Here is a 22,331-nt window from a genome sequence, read left to right on the forward strand (position 1 = left end):
TCCGTATTGGACAGCAAACCAGCACAAAACATTATTCCTTGCGCAGTGACCTGAGACGTAAGGTGATGTGCGGACATCGGGTAACATTACCCAAGAATGTATTTGTACGGAATATACAGAAGGAATCAGAAGCGTGAGGCCCACTCGTTCAAGGTATTTTCATGTTAGTGCAGATGCTCGTCTGCATGGAGAGCGCAAGTTCGATCTGCGGTACGTACCGAACTTCCGGCACGCTGTAAGGTGCACAGTCCACTAGGTTGTTACACACCACCCCACGTGCGACCGTAACAGCGGCAATCAACTGATCACCAGTGCGATAGCCCATGTTGCCCTTCAGCCCTCTCGTCACTGGAGGCAACAGCTGGCGCAAGTTCGAGTTCTTGAGCGAAAGCTTGATTACCTCCGCGTGCCGAGGTCACGATAACTACCTCTAACTACGCGAGTCTCTCAGGTTTGCATCCAGCAAAACCTGTCCAGAACTCCCGCACCGGTATCAGCAGGTTCCAGCAGCATTGGGCTGCACTCACATCAACCGCGTTCCCGTCAGCCGCGTTCCCGTCAACCTCGTCCCACCACCAAGCGCCAGCTTCAGCTCCAGTTCAGTTTCGACCAGCCCGACACAAGCGAATTTTGTGACCCGTCTCCCTTTAGCAGGAATCGTAACCCAAGTTCGGTCTGCGGCCCAGAGCATGACAACCGACTATGGGTCATCGACAACCAACATAGCGCTGCACGCTTGAACCAGACTGCCCAGTCCCGACAGGAGGTTGCGAGAGGACAAACTCGGGCATGATGTCGATAATTAGGGACCAAGCATCCAGTGCGCTGGACCAGTATATCAGAGAAGCCAGGAACCGGTACGCTTCACCTGTGTTTCGCCCTTGCCCGATTGGAGCGCCCGAGCCTCATGGTTTGTCCGTTTGACTTGGGCAATCCAGCTGATTTGGCTTCTTATAATAGGAACCATGCGGAAGATCAACGAAAGCGCGCTGCGCGCCAGGTCCGAGACCTGGTCAATATCGCGAAGCAAGGTCAGCACTGCCCGCTCCTCCCAGGTTCCTTGTTCCTTCCTCGATGTGTTCCTCGTTGCTAACTTGCAAGTTAGAGATGGGTGCCGAGCAGTTCCAACGCTTCTTCGACACCGTCAATCAAAAGACCATGGCCTTGATCCAGGGTGCGGACACATATGACAAGATGGCCGGCGTCTACATCCTCGATGCGCTGGTTGATTTCGACGGCATAGAGCCCGCGCTGAAGTACAGCCGCTTTCAACAATACATTGGGACTATCCTGCGGGGAAAGGACCTCAACCCCATACAGCCTGCTGCGGTGGTCCTTGGGAAGCTGTGCAAGCCGGGAGGGTCTCTGATCTCGGAGCTTGTGGATGCCGAGGTACACACAGCGCTCGAGTGGCTGCAGTCCGATCGTGTCGAGGAGCGTCGATACAGTGCCACCCTGGTACTTCGCGAATTGGCGAGGAATGCGCCCACTCTGATGTACCCCTACGTGGGGTTCGTTTTCGACCATATCTGGATCGGACTGCGGGATCCTCGACACTTGATCCGGACCACGTCGAGCGAGACCGTCAGTGCTTGCTTCAGGATTATCCGGGAGCGCGACCAAGAGATGAAGCAGGAATGGATGGACAAGATGTTTACAGAGGCGGTCAAGGGCCTCAAGACGAACACTGTCGAAAACATCCATGCCTCGCTGCTGGTCATCAATGAACTTCTCGAGCAGGGCGGCATGTACATGCAAGGCCACTACCAGGAAGCCTGCGAGATCGTGTTCCGCCACAGGGATGCGCGCGATCCAGCCATCCGCAAAACCGTTGTCTCCCTCATCCCCCACCTAGCCAACTACGCCCCGACCGAATTTAGTGCGACCTACCTGCACAAGTTCATGGTCTACCTCTCAGGCATGCTCAAAAAGGAGAAAGAGCGGAACGACGCCTTCCTCGCCATTGGCGACATTGCCAACTCGGTCAAGAGTTCCATCGCACCCTATCTCGACGGTGTCTTGATCCATGTCCGCGAAGGGCTCAGCGTGCAATCTCGAAAGCGCGGCTCTGTCGATCCGGTGTTTGGCTGCATCAGCCGGCTCGCCGTGGCGGTCGGCCAAACGCTGAGCAAATATATGGAGGCCCTTCTAGATCCCATCTTCGCCTGCGAGCTCACTCCCCAGCTGACCCAAGCTCTGGTCGACATGGCTTTCTACATTCCTCCCGTCAAACCCACAATCCAGGAGCGACTTCTCAACATGCTGAGCAAGGTTCTGTGTGGTGAGCCCTTCCGGCCGCTTGGAGCACCACATGCAACAGCGATATCGGCCATTCCACCTATTCCTCGAGATCCTAGGGACTCTTCAGTGCACGAGCGAGGCAAGGCTGAGGTGAAGCTCGCATTAAATACACTGGGCAGCTTTGACTTCTCAGGTAATTATCTCCTATCTATCTCTTCGCAAAATACACCGCCGCACCAGCCCTCCCCCCTTCTTCCCAATTCGCCCTGCCTCCTCCTCCCCTCCCTGTGCTTCCCACACTTCCTCTCGCTCTTCCCCTGGAACAGCGTCTCGACGAGGTGCCCGCTGGTCGTTGAAGAACCCATGCGTTTTTCCAACGGTGCCCGTTGAATCTCGCCGATGCAAGACTAGTTGAAAGGTGTACTGACATGACGTATAGGCCACGTGCTGAACGAGTTCGTCCGTGATGTCGCCATCAAATACGTCGAGGACGACGATCCTGAGATCCGCGAGGCCGCCGCCCTCACGTGCTGTCAGCTCTACGTCCGCGATCCCATTGTCAACCAGACGAGCTATCACGCCCTCCAAGTCGTTGCCGATGTTGTCGAGAAGCTGTTGACAGTAGGAGTCTCGGACCCTGAGTCCAAGATTCGACGGACAGTGCTCGCTGCGCTCGACGAGCGATTCGATCAGCATTTGGCCAAGGCCGAGAACATTCGAACCCTGTTCTTCGCCCTTCATGATGAGCAGTTTGCCGTCAGGGAAGTGGCCGTGTCCATCATCGGCCGGCTGGCCCGTCATAACCCTGCTTACGTCATACCCCAGCTGCGCAAGACAATCATACAGATGTTGACCGAGCTAGAGTACACTGACGTGCCGAGGAGCAAGGAGGAGAGCTCAAAGCTGCTCAGCCTCCTTACACAGCATGCCCAGGATTTGGTCAAGCCCTATGTCAGCTCCATCACCGAAGTGCTCCTCCCCAAGGCTTCCGACCCGACCCCTTCGGTAGCTGCGACCATCCTGCAGGCGATTGGCGAGCTCTGCACAGTTGGCGGCGCGGAGATGCTCGCTTACAAGGACAGCCTCATGCCTATCATCATTGACGCCTTACAGGACCAGAGCGCCCCCATCAAACGGGAAGCGGCACTCCATACCCTCGGGCAACTGGCGAGCAACGCCGGCTACGTCATCAAACCTTACCTCGAATATCCACAGCTACTGGAGATCCTACAGTCCATCATTAGAGGCGAGCCTCAACACGGGCCGCTACGCCAAGAGACGATCAAGCTCATGGGTATCCTGGGTGCACTCGACCCTTACAAGTATCAGGTACAGTTTCTCAGCTCTTCTCCCCCCCCCCCCCCCCCCCACCCCCCAACATCACTCCCACTTCCCGTCGTTGTCGCTCGCCAATCCCACCATGGCAGATTCGGACGACGACGTGGGTGAGGCAGTGGACAGAGACTTTGTCCCACCGCATTTTCCGACAGCCCAAACCCGGAGACAACTCAAGACGCCGTTTCAAGCCAAGGCTAAAACAAGCAAACAGCAGGTCGAAGAACGAACCCCGCAAACGCAACGGCGCCCCGAGGCGACCCAGCAGACCGATGTGTCCCTCATGATGGGAGGTCTGACCCCTTCTCAGGAAGACTATTACCCTACGGTCGCCATCAACGCCCTGCTCCAGATTCTCAAGGATCAGTCCTTGCTGCAGTGGCATGGGAATGTGGTGGATGCCATCATGAGCATCTTCATTACCTTGGGACTGAAGTGCGTCCAGTTCCTTGATCGGGTCGTGCCCGCTTTCATTGCTGTTATCAGGGCATCCAGCCCAGCCCGGCTCGACTACTACTTCAATCACTTGGGCAGGCTTGTTAGCATCGTTCGTCAGCACATCCGCGTCTACCTGCCGGATATCATCGCCGTCCTGCAGGACTTCTGGAACACCACCTCCTCGTTGCAGACGACCATCCTGACCCTCATCGAGTCTATCGCCCGCTCTTTGGAGGGCGAGTTCAAGGTCTACCTCGCGGGTCTGCTCCCGTTGATGCTTGGAGCCCTGGAAAAGGACACGAGCACAAAACGACAGCCCACAGAGAAAATATTTCACGCCTTTCTAGTCTTCGGTTCCAGCGCAGAAGAATACATGCACCTCATCATCCCCGTTCTCGTGCGCCTGTTTGACAACCCTGCGCAGCCCATGTTCTTGCGGAAGTCGGCCATCGAGACGATTGGAAAACTGTCCAGCATGGTGAACCTGAATGACTATGCCTCCAAGATCATCCACGCCCTGACTCGGGTCCTCGCCAGTCAGGAACCCAGTCTCAGGGTGGCCGCGCTCGACACCCTCTGTGCGCTCATGCTGCAGCTGGGCCGGGACTATCTGCACTTCGAGCATACTGTTGAAAAGGCCATCGTCACGTACGGCATTCAGCATTCCAATTACGACAAGGCTGTTGAGAAGCTCAAGAAAGGAGAGGCGCTGCCGCAGAACCTCGCCCCCCGGTTTGAGGACAACGCTGTGGAGCCCTACCCGTCCGAGAACAACCCGCCAAGGAAGCTGGATCTGAACCCGGTGCATCTGCGACAGGCGTGGGAGACAAAAGGCAAAGCGACTAAGGACGACTGGCATGAGTGGTTCCGCAAACTCAGCACGACGCTGCTGACAGAATCGCCGAACCACTCCCTTCGAGCCTGCGCCAGCCTGGCGAGCAATTATCAGCCTCTCGCGAGGGAGCTCTTCAATTCCGCGTTTGTTTCTTGCTGGAGCGAGCTGTACGACTCCTACCAGGTATGCGCGCCCCGAAAACGGAAAGCTATGGGAGGCTCTGCGTCTAACAAACTCGGTTTTTTAGGAAGAGCTGATCACGAACATTGAGAACACGATCAAGTCCGAAAATGTCCCTCCTGACCTCTTGGGCCAGTTGCTCAATCTTGCAGAGTTCATGGAGCACGATGACAAGGCGCTTCCGATTGACATCCGTGTCCTGGGCCGCGAGGCCGCACGATGCCATGCATACGCTAAGGCCCTCCACTATAAGGAGCTTGAATTCCTACAGGATCACAACAGTCACGCGGTCGAGGCCCTCATCGTGATCAACAACCAGCTGCAGCAGTCGGATGCCGCCATTGGGATCCTGCGGAAGGTCAAGGCTTACAAAGAAGGGATCCAACTGCGGGAGAGCTGGTTTGAGAAACTGGAGCGCTGGGATGAAGCGCTCAACTTCTACTGCCAGAGGGAACGGGAGCTGCCCGAGGATCAGCCCACGCCGGTCGACATCGTCATGGGCAAGATGCGTTGCTACCATGCATTGGGCGAGTGGGATTCGTTGGCGGCCTTGGCTGGCAAGACCTGGGCAAACTCTGGCCCGGAAATCCAGCGGAGGATCGCGGCCTTGGCGACCACGGCAGCATGGGGTCTTGGAAAGTGGGACTCGATGGACATCTACCTGCAGTCGATGAAGCGCTTCTCGCCCGACCGCGCCTTCTTCGGCGCCATTCTCGCCCTGCATCGGAACCAGTTCCGGGAAGCCCTAGGTTTCATCCAACAAGCCCGAGAAGGCCTCGACACCGAGCTCAGCGCCCTGGTCAGCGAGTCATACAACCGCGCCTACCAGGTTGTCGTGAGGGTTCAGATGCTCGCCGAGCTAGAGGAGCTCATAGTCTACAAACAAAGTGGCCCGGAGAAGCGTGCCACCTTGCGAGCGACTTGGGAGACCCGCCTGAAAGGCTGCCAGCGCAATGTCGAGGTTTGGCAGCGGACGCTCCGGCTGAGGTCTCTTGTTCTCACTCCGCAAGAGAACATGCACATGTGGACGAAATTTGCCAACTTGTGTCGCAAGTCTGGGCGGATGGGACTGGCGGAGAAGTCTCTGAAGCACCTCATAAACACCGATGCGCCACTGGAGTCCGTCATACCTTACTGGTTCGAGCAGCCAACAAGTCCGGGTCTCGAACGTATCGCATCCCCCATAGTCTACGCTGTGCTCAAGTTCCAGTGGGAAATGGGTCAGCAGCCGGGCGTTCGGAATTCGGACCGCGGAATTGCAGAGCGGACACTCTACTGCCTTAAGAGGTTCACCGAGGAGACCGCCCGCCGAGTGGAAGGCGCGAGGTTGCAGCTGAACGCATCTGCGCAGGCTGTAAACAGCATCGGGGACGGGCTCAACCACGCCAGGTACGCCGACTTCGACGAAGGGGCGGTCTTGGGTGCGGAGGCGCAAAGGCACTGGCTTGAACAAACGGTGCTACTCGCAAAGTGCTATCTCCGACAAGGCGACTGGATCATGACGCTGCACAAAGACGACTGGCAACACACTCGGCGCCAGGAAATCCTTGACTGTTATTCCAAAGCGACGCACTACCACCCTCGATGGTACAAGGCCTGGCATGCTTGGGCTCTCGCGAACTTTGAGGTGGTTCAGGCACTGGCGCCCAAGAGGGAGGTGGAGGGACGACCGGAGCATAGCAGCATCCTAACGCGCCACGTTGTCCCGGCCGTGCATGGCTTTTTCGAGTCGATCGCGCTCTCGTCCGGTAGTTCTTTGCAGGACACGCTTCGCCTCCTAACCTTGTGGCTCACCTACGGTGGTCATCAAGAGGTCATCGCCGCCGTCACGGATGGCTTCGCCCGTGTCAGCATCGATACCTGGCTCGAGGTCATACCCCAGCTCATTGCCCGCATCAACCAGCCCAACAGGCGGGTGCAGGCGTCGATCCACGCTTTGTTGTCCGACGTCGGGCGCGCACACCCACAAGCGCTCGTCTATCCATTGACGGTGGCAATGAAGTCGCGGCAAAGCACGCGGCGATCCAAGACGGCTAGTCTAATCATGGAGAGCATGCGCCAACACAGTCCCAAACTTGTGGAGCAGGCCGACCTTGTGAGCCGCGAACTTATCAGAGTCGCGGTCCTGTGGCACGAACTCTGGCAGGAGGGGCTTGAGGAAGCCTCCCGGCTGTATTTCGGTGACCACAACATCCAGGGCATGTTTGACGTCCTGGAACCCCTCCATGATATGCTCGAGAAGGGCCCGGTGACGCTCAGAGAGATTTCTTTCACCCAGACGTTCGGCAGGGATCTGAGCGAGGCCCGTGAATGGTGCCGCCAGTACCGCCACTCTCAGGATGTCAACGACCTCAACCAGGCATGGGACCTCTACTACCAAGTGTTCCGCCGCATTAGCCGACAGCTGCCCCAGATGACAAGTCTTGAGCTGACATACTGCTCTCCCGAGCTGCTTCAAGCCAGGGATCTTGACCTTGCGGTGCCGGGAACGTACCGCAGCGGCGAGGAAATCGTCAGGATCATGGGCTTCGATGGTACTTTGAGCGTAATCAACTCAAAGCAGCACCCCAGGAAGCTCAACATCTTCGGAAGTGACGGTAAAACTTACGCATTCTTGTTGAAGGGCCACGAGGATATGCGTCAAGACGAGCGCGTCATGCAGCTCTTTGGCCTTTGCAACACCCTCCTGGCTAACGATTCCGAGTGCTACAAGCGGCATCTAAGCATTCAACGATTCCCAGCGATCCCGCTGCCGCAGAACTCGGGCTTGCTCGGCTGGGTGCCCAACAGCGATACAATCCACCACCTCATCAAGGAGTACAGGGAGTCCAGAAAGATCCTCCTTAACATCGAGCACCGGATCATGCTCCAGATGGCTCCGGACTACGACAATTTGACCCTGATGCAAAAGGTCGAGGTGTTTGGCTATGCCCTGGACAACACGACGGGCCAAGACCTGTACCGCGTTCTCTGGCTCAAGAGCAAGAGTTCAGAGGCGTGGCTGGACAGGCGGACGAATTACACGCGCTCCCTCGGCGTCATGTCCATGGTCGGATACATCCTAGGTCTAGGCGACAGGCACCCTAGTAATCTGATGCTCGATCGGATTACAGGCAAGATCATCCACATCGACTTCGGCGACTGCTTCGAGGTGGCGATGAAGCGAGAGAAATATCCGGAACGGGTGCCCTTCAGACTCACCAGGATGCTTACCTACGCCATGGAGGTTAGCAACATCGAAGGCAGTTTCCGCACAACGTGCGAGCATGTGATGAGAGTCCTGCGTGACAACAAGGAGAGCGTTATGGCTGTCCTGGAGGCTGTAAGTGCCGTTGTTCATTTCCCACGCTGTCACATGTGCTAGGCTACAATAGTCTCCGCTGACCACAATGCGCCTTGACTTATTCTCTAGTTTATACATGATCCGCTGCTCACATGGCGCCTTACAAACCCTGCCAGCCCGCCCGGCCCCCACTTCATCTCAGAACGGGAACAAGCGATTGCTGGCCCTCATGCTGCGCGGGCTCGCCGACCCTCAATTCTTGACGGGCCTATTGCCCCTACTGAGTTCCTCGCCGCTCAGGGTGCAGGTGTCGATAACATGACGGGAGCACCCCCGGGAGCCCGCACCCGCGCGCGCACCAATTCCTCGGCTGCGCCACCTGGCAGCATGGCCAATGGCAACGGAGCAAACGAGATGGCTGAGGTGCAGAACGCGAGGGCAGTTGAGGTCCTCGACCGCGTTTCGCAGAAACTCACTGGGCGAGACTTCAAACCAGACGAAGAGCTTGTCGTAGCTGAGCAAGTTAACAAGCTCATCATCGAAGCCACCAAGCTCGAGAACCTCTGCCAGCATTACATAGGATGGTGCAGCTTTTGGTGAGAGACTGGTTGGTATCTTCGGAGCGATTCATTGGCCGCATAGTCAAGAAGTTGGTGCCCTCGGTTGAGAAGCGCTTTCTAGCATAGCAGGGCGTCAAACCCAACGCTGTGTTCTTGCAGTGTGTCATTGACCTTCTTGTACAATATTTTTTATCTTTTTTTTTATGTTGTTCTAGGTGTGTTTATGTCTCTAAGGCAAGTTATTTTATTTCTTTCTTACAGCGTAGGGTGGTAAAGGCGAGATAGGCAGAATAATATAGATATAATTAACTAAAGCAAACCGAGTTATGCCTTTAAACTACTTTAGCATCCTAGGTAGTTATTAGACTAGCTCCCATCTATCTTAGATATAGCACCTTAGCTAAGCTTAGCCTAATATATAACTTTATTAAAAGCAAAAGGGTTTTAAAATAGTAAGACAAAACGAGTGCTAGAAGAGTTATACCTAAGTTAATCCTTGACTAAAGACTTTACATTTAAAGAATGAGAGAGAAAACTATTAATATATAAGTAGACAATGCTTGACTAAATACTATAGGCAATATATATATAAACGATTTACATTTAAATTATAACTATCTATATACTATAAGGTTGAAGGGTGTAGTGAAGTAGAGCGATATAAGATACAGAGATATATATATTAATATAAATAATATTAGGGCGCGAAAGGCTTCTTCGCACTCAAACGCCAATTGCAAAGGAACCGTTGAGCTAAAATCGAATCCGACAGCACGAGCTTTCTCAGTATACCTAATCACCCCTATCTACAATGTTGTAGAGGGGGCGTAGCGGCTACGTAGGCCATAGTGGCGATAGCGGTAGCCCGATAGCGGGCGCTACGAGTTGCAACACTGTAGCTAATATATACAAATACCCCGACCGACGTAACTAAAGACTTAGGCTCCCTCCTATAGGAGCTACAAACGATTGGAATATATATATCGAAGACGCTAGCGATAAGCGATTAAAGCTTTTATAGGAGTTCTATACCTTGGTACTACTAGAGATATAACTATATATATAGGCTGCTATATATATATACTATTGCGAGGTATTCCGAGATAAGCTAAACTGCCTTTATAATATATATAAGCTACGTAAGAGCGTCGACTATATAAAAGAGGAGGTTATATAGATAAGGAACAAGGTTAGGCTATAGATAGGCGCTAGAGGTACCTAGGCGAGGGCCTAAGCCTAGGTAGTAGGACAAGGTATAGCTATAATAGCGACGCCCTAGCTATTTAAAAGCCGTATATAGTATATATTGAAGAAGCTATTTTATAAGCTTATAATTAACCTTAGGTAAACGTCTATAGATATTGTCAATAAAAGTGTAGAGGATATAGTCTAGGTAGTTAATATAGCTATAGCTATAATAGAAGCGACTATAGAAGGTGATAGAAATAGCGTTATTGTAGTATAAAAACTATTAAAGAGTAGGAACGTTATAGTTATATTTAAAGAGGATCGCTAAATATAGTTTATTAACGAGGATAATAAGGTATAGGTTACTACTATATTTAGAGCGACTATAGTGCTTAAACGCTATACCTTCGTAGTACTAGCGAAGGGTGTTTAGCTAGCTACTTTAACGAGGTATAGAGATAGCCTTGACCGTTTAGTGGTAGACTTAGCGAAGGAGAACAAAGTCTAGATTATATATATAAAGCTATATATACTATAGGGTAGTACTAAAGGCGGTTAGGGACTATAGACAATATATATATTGATTGAGCTCTATATAGTAGAGGAAGCTATAAGGCTTATTAACTAAGGGGTTTTGCTCGACTATATCGTCTACCCTTATAAACGCTTCGAAGATGTAGCGTAAGCGATCCTATATTTTAAATATAGGAAATAGGGGTATAAAGCAGTGTTCTATAAAGAGGAGGAGGTACACTGTCTAGTTTACATCTATATAGTATATAGTAATAGTAGTATTATAAGAAAGCGAAAGGCGTAGTGCCCTATAAAGACCGACTTAGCTAGGCACTAGCTAAAGTATATTAACTATAGAGGTACCTATATAGCCTTCGATATAAGCTACAAGGTTATAAAGGAGTAGTGTAAATATATAAGGGAGCGGTTCTTTAACCATCTACTTATATTCTATATACTCTAACCTTAGGCGACAATGATAGCGAAAGCAAGTATATAGTATAGAAGCTAGGAGGATAAGTTAGGGGAGTAGCGCCTAAGGAAGTGCTTTACTAAGGTAGGCTAGCTTACCGATATCTAGAGGGTAGAGCGCTTTAACGGTATAGACCTATTCTAATTCGAGGTACTCTTATAGATGTTCTAGGGAAGTAGGATATAGAACGGGAGCACTACTTATATAGTGCCCCTATATAATACAAGTATAGAGCTAGCTTTATAGCCTAATATTATTATTATTATTATTAAATCTTATATCGAAGAGGCACTTAGCGCCTCGCTACTAAGGGCAAGCGGTCCCTTTACCTCTATATATACCACTTACATATAGTACTCGCGCTACGTTCCTACTATATAGGGTAGGCCTCTCCAATTTCCTCTCTCCAACTTGCTAGAACTCACCTTTCTAGCCTAGTAGCGACGGAGATATAGCAGCCTATATAGCCTGTTGCACACTACTTGCTTATATAATACGCTCCTAGCGTAGGCGCCCTAGCCGCTAGGCGTGTAGTATACGCGAAGAGAGCGGCTAAAGGCCGACCTTCCTATACCTCTTCTTCCTCTTATACCCCCTACTTATACTACTATCCTTGTAGCTATCTGCTAGAGGCTCCCCTATTACGCTGCCCTAGTTGCTATATATTTATTGGCTATACGTTTATAGAGCCTTCAGTCGCTTCTTTGTAACCTACCTTGCCTTCGACATTTAGCTTAAGCGCTAGCTAGTACTCCTATAGGCGCCTAGTACATATTAGCTATCTTGTAAGCGCCTAAACACCTCTCCTACTCCTAAGTAGTATAAGCAGCGTATATTGGTCTTAGACGCTAGGTCTTCCTATAGTAACCGCTAGGTCCTTGTAATATATTGCTAGGTAGGCAATAGTCTTAGGCGCCTTGCTATAGTAGTAAAGCAGTGTAGGTGTATCTAGTATACCTTTCTAGAATAGGAACTGCTTTAGACTAATAGCTCCTATATATACCTATATAAAGAGAGAGCTCTATATTTTACTAAGGTCCTTATACACCTATAGTATCTAGATAGGGGGCTCTAGGCTATATAGGTCAACTACTTCTTTATAGTGTACCCTCTCTAGTCTCCTAGCGTCTATATAGTATATCTACAACTCTCTATATATCTTTTACTCCTCTACTATAACTATATCTACGTTAGTATAAAGCTAAGGCTCTTAAAGCCTTTATTCGTTGTCTTCGCTACTTTCGCTCTATACCTCTTCTACTACTATAGGGTAGTATAAAAGGAGCTATTCCTTAGCCTATACTTGCCTTTATTCTATAGGGGAATCCCCTATAGCTAGCTTTATCTCTAGGGTACGACGTATATAGCGCCTCCTCTTTAGCTTTAATACTACCTTTATATATATATTGTATAGAAGCTATATAAGCCCTGTCTTCTAGAGCCTTTGTTTAGTATATACTATCTAGTAGTTAAAATATAGATCGATAGGGGGTACCTAGGTCTTACTTTCGAAGTTGTAGATTAGTATAGCCTTATATACGCTAGCGACTACTTAGAAATAGCCCAACTACATTATACTAAAGCTATAAACAATCTTATAGGGGGTCCCTCTAACTAGTGTCGTATATTACTATACTACTGCTCTATATAAGAGAATACTCTAAATAACCTTTATATAGATCTCTTAAGCTTATATAATATATACCCTATACGTCTTTGCTATAAGCCTTATAAAGGCGAACTTCTATATAGCTATCTTTGCCTCTACTACCTTCTTATATACTTTAAAGGAGAGCTTATAATCTAGCTATACGCCTAAGAACCTTGTCGACTTTATTAGAGCGAGCCTTAATTAGCCTTCGCCTAAAATGTTGATAACCTTTATATATAGCTACTACGCCTTTGTAAAGTAGATAAGCTCGCTCTTTACTAGTTTAAACTATATACCTTGCTTCACTACCTACTTCTCGTACTTAGTAAACCCCCTCTCTAACATATAGTAGTATACTAGTATATCCTATCTAAATGCAAAGAGGTTAGTATTATCTATATACCCGATCGTTAAGAGCCTAGTATACGCCTTAAGGGTATAAAATAGGGGGGTAATAAAAAGGATAAATAGCGCTAGCGATAGTGGCGAGCCCTATAGTATACTCTACTATAGAGCTATAGGCTCAACTATAATCCTATCGAACTATAAGCGCGCTATATAATCTTCGAAATAGCTCTTTAGAAGTATAATCAACTTCCTCTTAAAGCCTAGCTCCTAGAGCGTATATAATAACTAGATCTAGTCGACCTAGTCGAAAGCGCCTTTTAAGTCTAGTTGCAATAGCAAGGTATAAGCGTTGTATACCTATACTATTTTAACTATATTGGTTACTACCTAGATCGCTACTTCTATAGACCTATATTGCTAGAAGCCTATCTATATCTCTAGGAGTAGCTTATATGCCTTAGCTATATATATTACTTAGTCTATAATAGCCGTTTCGATAATTTTGCCTATTGTACTAAGTAACGATATTAGATAGTACGCTCCTATCTCTATTAGCTATTTTAGAGACTTCCCTAGCTTCCTAAGGACGACTACCTATATAACGTAGAATCTATATAGGAAGTGCTCTAGCTTAAAGTAAACGTATATAATCGCTATAAGTACCTCTAATAGCTTACCCTCTTTGTTATAAGCTTTAAAGAACTTATTAATAAAGAGGTCTTTACTAAACGCTTTATTTAATCCTATATAGCTTATAATCTCTATAATCTTAGTATTATAGACTTCTTAATTAATAGATATAATATTATAAAAAGACTCTTTAAGCTAGTCTTAGTTGAGGATACTATTATACTACGCTTATAGTATAGGGAAGAAGCGCTCTACTAGCGCTTTAGCCTTTTAGGTATATATTATAGTGCTCTAGGGCTCGCTAGGCCCTAGCTAAAGTGCTAGCAACGTTAGAGGCTTAGGGCATTAGTAGCTTCAAAGTTATATCTACCTCTTAATATCCTATATTAGCTTTTATTCCCTTGACGCTCTAGCGAAAGAGCAATGCTAATATAGCGTCTATAACTAGCTAGTATAGCGTTTAAACTACTATATTACCTTATAGTAGTACACTTAGGAGCTTACTATATAGCTTGATCACTAGGTATACCTAGCCCTCCTCGCTTCTTATATCGCTTTATCAACTTTAAAGTTTTACTATAATATATAGGATCTCTAATTAAGCTTCTAATATAATGCCACTATATCTACGATATTAGTTAGCTTATATATTAAGGTATCTACTATATCTTTAAGCTCCTCTACTATATTAACCTCCTTTAATAAAGTAAAGAACTATACCTTAGCCTTATACCTTTTATAGTCTAATAGCGCTTAGCTATAGCCTAGTAATACAATAGCTCTACTACTACTCCCCTTTAGTAGTACTTTAGCTATTTAGAGTATATAGTCTAAGCCTACTAAGTTAAGTAGCCTTAGCCACTAGGTACTGCTACCCTATATTACCTAGATATAGTCGATTATACTATCTCTATTGCCCTATTAAACCTAGATAAATATACTACAAAGTATATAAAGCTCAAGCTCCTATTCTACTATAATCTAAAGTAGCACGTTTACCGACTAGGAGGTTCTATTATATTTATCTTATATTAGGTAGTAGGCGTTAAAATCGCCTATAAGTATATTACGCCCGTTTAGCTCCTACTCTACTAGGGCGTAGAGCGGCGATCGCTACTCTAGCTTCTAATTAAGCGAGTAGATAGACTATACTATAAAGAGGTCTAACCCCTTCTTCTTAAACGTCATCGCTATCTAGTCTTCCCTAGCCTTAGTAGACTATATTATACAATTAAAGCGCTTATTTATATACAATATTACTCTATTAGCGTTATATATTATTTTATATTATTTACTTTACCTATAGAGCAAGGTAGGCGAGGTCGTAGTTAAATAGATTAGTAGCTTTTAAACTAATATTAGGTCAAACTCCTCTCTCTCCTTTAACGCCTAGTTAAGGTAGTATCTACTACTATCGGTATTCTAATAGAGTACCCTTAATATTATAGCTATATATTTAGTATAGAATAGGGGCCTTTGGTTATAACTATATTAGGCTACAACGTTAGCTCTATACTTATATCGTATAGGGGCGCTATATAAGTAGCGCTTTTATTCTATACCCTAGCTCTCTAGAACGTTTATAAGAGTACTCTAAACCGGAATAGGTCTATATTATTAGAGCGCCCTATCCTCTAGATATCGATAGGCTAGCCTACCTTAGTAGAGCGCTTCTTTAGATACTACTCCCCTAACTCGTCCTCCTAGCTACTACACTATATACTTAGCCCTACTACTATCGTTGTCTAAGGCTAAGGTATATAGAATATAAGTAAGTAGTCGAGGAACTGCTCTCTTATACGTTTATACTACTCCTTTATAACCTTATAGCTTATATTAAAGGCTATATAGACGCCCTTATAGTTAATATACTTTGGCTAGTGCTTAGCTAGGTCGGTCTTTATAAGGCACTACCTCTCTTATTCTTTTATAGTACTACTATCGCTATATACTATATAGATATAAACTAAACAATATACCTCCTCCTTCTTATATAATATTGCCTTATATCTCTACTTTCTATATTTAAAGTATAAAATTGTATATACTATACCTTTAAAACGTTTATAAAAGTAGACTATATAGTCGAGTAGAACGCTCTAGTCGATAAGCCTTATAGCTTCCTTAATTATATAAAGCTCAACCAATATATATATCGTTTATAGCTTTTAACTATCCTTAGTATTGCCCTATAGCGTATATAGCCTTATATATATAATCTAGACCTTGTTCTCCCTTACTGTTATACGCAGTTGTGGGTCACCTATGGCCACCTGTGGCCAACTGCGTAAGTGTGGGCCCACTGGGCCCTACAATAGCACTGGGCCCCGCAACAGTATACAGGCTACCTTACGCACAGGCTACTACACTCTTGTATTTAGGTAGGCACTTGCCCGTATTCTACACTCTTGCAATACATCTATCTTGCACTCCTCCGAAGCTCCTGCTTAGTTTAAGTGCCCCGCTACTTGGCTAACGAGGCTAGGTAGCAACCCACTTTATTTGTATAACAAGTGGTGCCTACTACTGGACTTGAACCTATACCATGAACTATAAGACTCCTTTGTAAGGGAGCCAGTGTTCATCAACAGTGTGCCTAAGCAGTACCGCGTTATATAGCTTAGGCAACTATATATAGGCGTAGGTGCCCCGAGTGCCCTGCTAGGAAGCACTTGTGGTTTTGCTTACTTAGGTGGTCTTTAAGTATTGCGAAGCCCTCGAGCTCCTGAGACCTAACCTAGAGGTCGATATCTAGGGCAACAACATCAATCGCGACCTTCAACACTTCGTCGCCGCCCCGGCTCGGCTCCCAAAGACCAACCGTCAATCGCGACCACTTTTTCTAAGACCTCGTCGCCCCGGCCTAGCTCCTATCCTTCCGACTGTCAATCGCGACCACTTTTTCTAAAGACCTCGTCGCCCCGGCCCGGCTCCCATCCTTTCGACCGCTCCAACCTCCGATCGATCGCTCCAATCAGTCGCCCCGATCAAAGAACTCGACCGGCTAGTCGCCCCGATCAAGGAACCCGATAGGTGGATTGAATGGATTGAATGGATTGGATGGTTGAGGTGCAAGATACAATGGACTTGCAAGCTAAGGACAGCTTTTCTATTTGTTCGTAGGGGGGGGCAATTGTTATACGCAGTTGTAGGTCACCTATAGCCACCTGTGGCCAACTGCGCAAGTGTGGGCCCACTGGGCCCCACAATAGCACTGGGCCCTGCAACAGTGCATAGGCCACCTTACGTACAGGCCACTACACTCTTGTATTTAGGTGGGCACTTGCCTATATTCTATACTCTTGTAATACATCTATCTTGCACTCCTTCGAAGCTCCTGCTTGGTTTGAGTGCCCCGCTGCTTGGCTGACGAGACTAGGTAGCAACCTACTTTGTTCGTGTAACACTTACTAAGTCCATTGCTAAACGGTCGACGTCGTCTCTATACCTCGTTAAAGCAGCTAGCTAAATGCTTTTCGCTAGTACTATAAAGGTATAGCACTTAAGTATTATAGTCGCCCTAAATATAGTAGTAATCTACGCCTTATTGTCCGTGTTAGCGAACTATGCTTAGTAGTCCTCTTTAAATATAACTACTATATTCCTACTCTTTAGTAACTTCTATACTACAATTATACTACTTCTACTACCTCCTATCGTCGCCTCTATTATAGCTATAGCTACATTGACCACCTAGACTATATTGCCTATACTCCTGTTGATAATATCCGTAGACACTTGCCTAAGGTCTACTATAAGCTTATAGAATAGCTTCTTCGATATATACTATATATAGCTTTTAAGTAGCTAGGGCGCCACCATTGTAGCTACGCCCTGCCCTACTACCTAGGCCTAGGTCCTCGCCTAGGTACCTCTAATGCTCGCCTATAATCTAACTTTATTCTTTATCTATATAACCTCCTCTTTTATATAGTCGACACTTCTATATAGCTTATATATATCGTAAAAGCAGTTTAGCTTATCTCAAAATATCTTACGATAGTATATATATATAGTAGCCTATATATATAGCTATATCTCTAGCGACACTAAGGCATAGAACTCTTATAAAAGCCTTGATCTCTTATCGCTAGCGCCCTTGGTATATATATTCCGATCGTTTATAGCTTCTATAGGAGGGAGCCTAAATCTTCGGTCGCATCGGTCGGGGTGCTTACGTATATTAGCTACAGTGTCGTAACCTATAGTAACCTATAGAGCCTGCTACTAAGCTATTGCCATCGCTATCGCGACCTATATAGCTACTACGCCCTCTCTATAATATCGTAGATAGGGGTAACTAGGTATACTAAGAACACTCGCGTTGTCAGATTCGATTTTAGCTCAACAGTTCCTTCGCAATTGGCGTTTAAGTACGAAGAAGCCTCTTTATAGCCTAATATAGTTATAACTAAGGGCCTCTATTCTATACCGAGTATATAGCTATAACACTAAGGGTACTCTACTAGAATACTAATAGTAGTAGGCACCGCCTTAACTAAGTGTTAGAGGGAAGAGAGGAGTTTAACCTAGTAGCGGTTTAAAAGCCGCCGATCTACCTAAATACAACCCTACTAGCCCTATCTTATAGGCAAGGTAGGCGATATAAGATAATATAGTACTAGTAGGATAGCGCTATATGTAAGTAAGCGCTTCGACTATACAATGTAGTCTACTAAAGCTAGGGAAGACTAAGCGGCAATAACATTTAAAAAGGAGGGGTTAGACCTCTTTATAGTATAGTCTATCTACTTGTCTAACTAGGAGCTAGGGTAGCGGTTGCTACTTTACGCCTTAGTAGAGCAGGAGCTAAGGGGGCGCAATATACTTATAGGCGACTTCAACGCCTACTATCTAATATAGGACAAGTATAATAGGACCTTTTAATTAGCGAGTATACTACTTTAGATCGTAGTAGAATAGGAGCTTAAGCTCTATATACCTTGTAATATATCTACCTAGGTTTAATAAGGTAATAGAGATAGTATAATCAACTGTATTTAAGCAACGTAGGGCAGCGGTACCTAGTGGCTAGGGCTATTCGACTTAACCTAGCTAAGCACTAGCTAAAGTATATCAATTGTAGAGGCTTTTATATAGCCTTCAATATATGCTATAGGGTTGCAAAGGAGTAGCGTAAGTAAAGAGATAGTTAAAAAGTAGATTTACACTTGGCCCACTCGACCCACTTACATATCGCGTACGCGCCTTGGCCCCAACCACCCTCTTTCTTCCAACTACTACAACTTCGTCAATTGCAGGCTAAAATGCGAGCTTTTAGGCTAGAATTGTCGCCCAATGTCCGCTCTATTCGAGGGAAGTGGAAGTTTTTGTTAGATACTAAAAAGGCTACTATTATTGCGGCTCGAAAGGCTGGGGTATCTCGTAAGGTCTTAGCCTCTAATTTCCAATGCAGTTTAACCACTATCTCCAACACTTGCAAACGCTTCGAAGAATATAGAACCGTCGAAACGAAGCTATATAGTAGCTAGCCAAAGAAGCTCAACAAGGCCTAGGTTCAATATATAGTCTAGATAGTTAAATGGAACCTTTAGATAAACTAGACGGCCCTATTAGGGGCCTACCCTCACCAAGTCGTTAAGAACACCTTACGTAAGGTCCTAGGCAAGCATTATCGTTGAAAATTCTATTCGATTAAGAGGATCGCCCTAAACGAAGAAATAGCTGCTCTTTGGCTACAGTATATAAAAGAGTTGAAGAACAAGGTCTAAGATTTGATAGAGGTATAGCCAAGTGTATTCTAACCCCTCTAGTAGCTCTTGTTAACTTGAAAATTAGGGGGCCTACTCCGACGAATCTTCCGTTCAAACTACCCTAGATACGCCTAACGGTTAGGTTTTCTATACCCTAGAGTATAAATATAATAAAGAGGTCGTTAATATCTAGGCTTATATCAAGGCTGAGATTACAATGATAGTATAGGGGATGATTTAGAAGGGGAGGAGGTTACCCTTAGTAGTGATGACCTAGGATAAGGATTCTCTATACTAAGGATATATAGCCAATAGCTATATCTAGGCTCTAGAAGAAGGCCTACTTCCATTCTACTGCCCTAGCACCTTTTTCCTCTAGGATAACGTAAAAATCTATATTACAGCTAAGACGAAGGAGTAGTTGGAATAGTATAGCATCTAGGTCTAGGAGCACCCTCCTTATAGCCTAGATCTCAACTTAATCGAACATATGTAGAAGAAAATAAAGGAAATCCTATGTAGAGACTTCCCTAGCCTGTATCTTCTAAAGGATACGGAGGCCAACAGGGCCAAGGTAGCTGATGCGTTGCGGGCTATATAGGAGAGGGTGCCCTAGGATTTGATCGACCGGCTAATCGATTCGATGCCTAGGCGCCTGCAGGCCGTACGCAAGGCCAAGGGCTGGTATACGAAGTATTAGAGCCCTGTCAAAGAGCTTCAATTTGAACTAGAAATAGCCCGGTTTAGCCTAGGATTGACTGCGTTGTAGGTGTTCAAGTATGCTAGGCTAACTGTGTAGTGGGGTGCCAAGATAGGAGTGTAAATCTACTTTTTGACTATGATTTTATATAAAGGAGTAGTTCCTTAACTGCTTATTTATATTCTATATACTTTAACCTTAGGCAACGATAGTAGTAGGGGCAAGTATATAGTGTAGAAGCTAGGAAGATAAGTTAAGGGAGTAGTATCTAAGGAAGTGCTTTACTAAGGTAGGCTAGCCTATTAATATCTAGAGGGCAAGGCGCTTTAATAGTATAGACCTATTCCAGTTTAGGGTATTCTTATAAACGTTCTAGGGAGCTAGGATATAGAATAAGAGCACTATTTATATAGCGCCTCTATATAATATAAACGTAGAACTAGCTTTATAGCTTAACGTAGTTATAACTAATAGCCTCTATTTTATACTATATAGCTATAATGCTAAGAGTACTCTACTAGAATACCAATAGTAGTAGATACTACTTTAACTAAGCGTTAGAGGGAAGAGAGGAGTTCAACCTAGTAGTGGTTTAAAAGCCGCTAGTCCATCTAAATATAACTCTATTAGCCTTGCTCTATAGGCAAGGTAGATAGTATAAGATAATATATAGTATTAGTAGAGTAGTACTATATATAAGTAAACGCTTTAATTATATAATATAGTCTACTAAAGCTAGGGAGGACTAGGTAGCAGTGATATTTAAGAGAAAGGGGTTAGACCCCTTTATAGTATAGTCTATCTACTTACTTAACTAGGAGCTAGGGTAGTAATCACTGCTCTATACCCTAATAGAGCAGGAGCTAAAAGGGTATAATATACTTTTAGGCGACTTCAATGCCTACTATCTAATATAGGACAAGTATAATAGGACCTCCTAGTTAGCGAATACATTGCTCTAGATCATAGTAGAATAGGAGCTTAAGCTCTATATACTTTGTAGTATACCTATCTAGGTTCGATAGGGCAATAGAGATAGTATAATCGACTATATTTAGATAATATAGGGTAGTAGTACTTAGTAGCTAAGGCTATTCGACTTAGTAGGCTTGAACTATATATCCTAGGTAGCTGAAGTACTACTAAGGGGGAATAGCGGTAGAGCTACTATACTACTAGGCTATAGCTAGGCGCTATTAGACTATAAAAGGTATAAGGCTAAAGCGTAGTTCTTTACTCTATTAAAGGAGGTTAATATAGTAGAGGAACTTAAGAATATAGTAGATATTCTAATATATAAGCTAACTAGTATTATAGATATAGTAGCGTTGTACTAGAAACTTAATTAGGAATTCTATATACTATAGTAGAACATTAAAGTTAATAAAGCAATATAGGAAGCGAAAAGGGCTAAGTATACCTAGCGATTAAGCTATATAGTAAGCTCCTAAATATACTACTATAAGGCGATATAGTAGTTTAAATGCTATATTAGCTAGTTATAGACACTATATTAGCGCTACTCTTTTACTTAGGTATTAATAGAGCAGAAGTTAATATAGGATATTGAAAGGTAGATACAACTTCAAAGCTACCAACGCTCTAAGCCTCTAACGTTGCTAATGCTCTAGCTAGGGCCTAGGGAGCTCTAGAGCACTATAATATATTATTATTATTATTATTAATCTTACACCGAAGAGGCACTTAGCACCTTGCCACTAAGGGCAAGCGGTCTCTCTACCTCTATATACACCACTTATATATAGCGCCTACGCTACGTTCCTACTACGTAGGGTAGGCCTCCTCGCTTTCCTCTCTCCAACTCGCTAGAACTCACCTTTCTAGCCTAGTAGCGACGGAGATATAGCGGCCTATATAGCCCATTGTATACTACTTACTTATATAATACGTCCTTAGTGCAAATGCCTTAGTCGCTAGGTGCGTAGTATATGCGAGGAGAGTAGCTAGAGGCCGATCTTTCTACGCCTCTTCTTCCTTCTACGCTCCCTGCTTACACTACTGTTGTTCCTATAGCCGCCCACTAGAGGCTCCCCTACTACGCTACCCTGGCTACTGTGTACTAGCTATATATCTATAGAGCTTTCTATCGCTCCCTTATATCTTATCTTACTTTCGACATTTAGTTCGAGTACTAGCTAGTACTCCCTTAGGCGCCTAGTGTATATTAGCTATCCTATAAGCGTCTAAGCGCCCCTTCTACTTCTAAGTAGCGTAAATAATAT

At 45.8% G+C, this 22,331-nt stretch overlaps 1 protein-coding gene across 1 annotated transcript; it reads left to right on the plus strand.

Annotated features, from left to right (window-relative positions):
* The first annotated feature begins 291 nt into the window (after nt 1–291).
* On the plus strand, nt 292–9,278 carry THITE_2110683 (uncharacterized protein). Its single transcript, XM_003650787.1, has 7 exons — nt 292–857; nt 961–1,031; nt 1,106–2,434; nt 2,681–3,570; nt 3,791–5,032; nt 5,097–8,351; nt 8,442–9,278. Exons 1-7 carry the CDS (start codon nt 793–795, stop codon nt 8,910–8,912), a joined length of 7,323 nt encoding a protein of 2,440 aa, XP_003650835.1. The 5' UTR covers nt 292–792; the 3' UTR covers nt 8,913–9,278.
* The last annotated feature ends 13,053 nt before the right edge of the window (nt 9,279–22,331 follow it).

The sequence above is a fragment of the Thermothielavioides terrestris genome, chromosome 1 (genome assembly GCF_000226115.1).
Source record: "Thermothielavioides terrestris NRRL 8126 chromosome 1, complete sequence".
NCBI classification, from domain to species: Eukaryota; Fungi; Ascomycota; class Sordariomycetes; order Sordariales; family Chaetomiaceae; genus Thermothielavioides; species Thermothielavioides terrestris.

Bases quoted from the DNA above. Each gene is read 5' to 3' on its own strand.
- THITE_2110683 (XM_003650787.1), top strand. From the start codon at position 793: ATGTCGATAATTAGGGACCAAGCATCCAGTGCGCTGGACCAGTATATC. The intron at 2,435-2,680 runs GTAATTATCTCC...CATGACGTATAG, and splicing joins GGGCAGCTTTGACTTCTCAG to GCCACGTGCTGAACGAGTTC. The intron at 3,571-3,790 runs GTACAGTTTCTC...ACAAGCAAACAG, and splicing joins TCGACCCTTACAAGTATCAG to CAGGTCGAAGAACGAACCCC.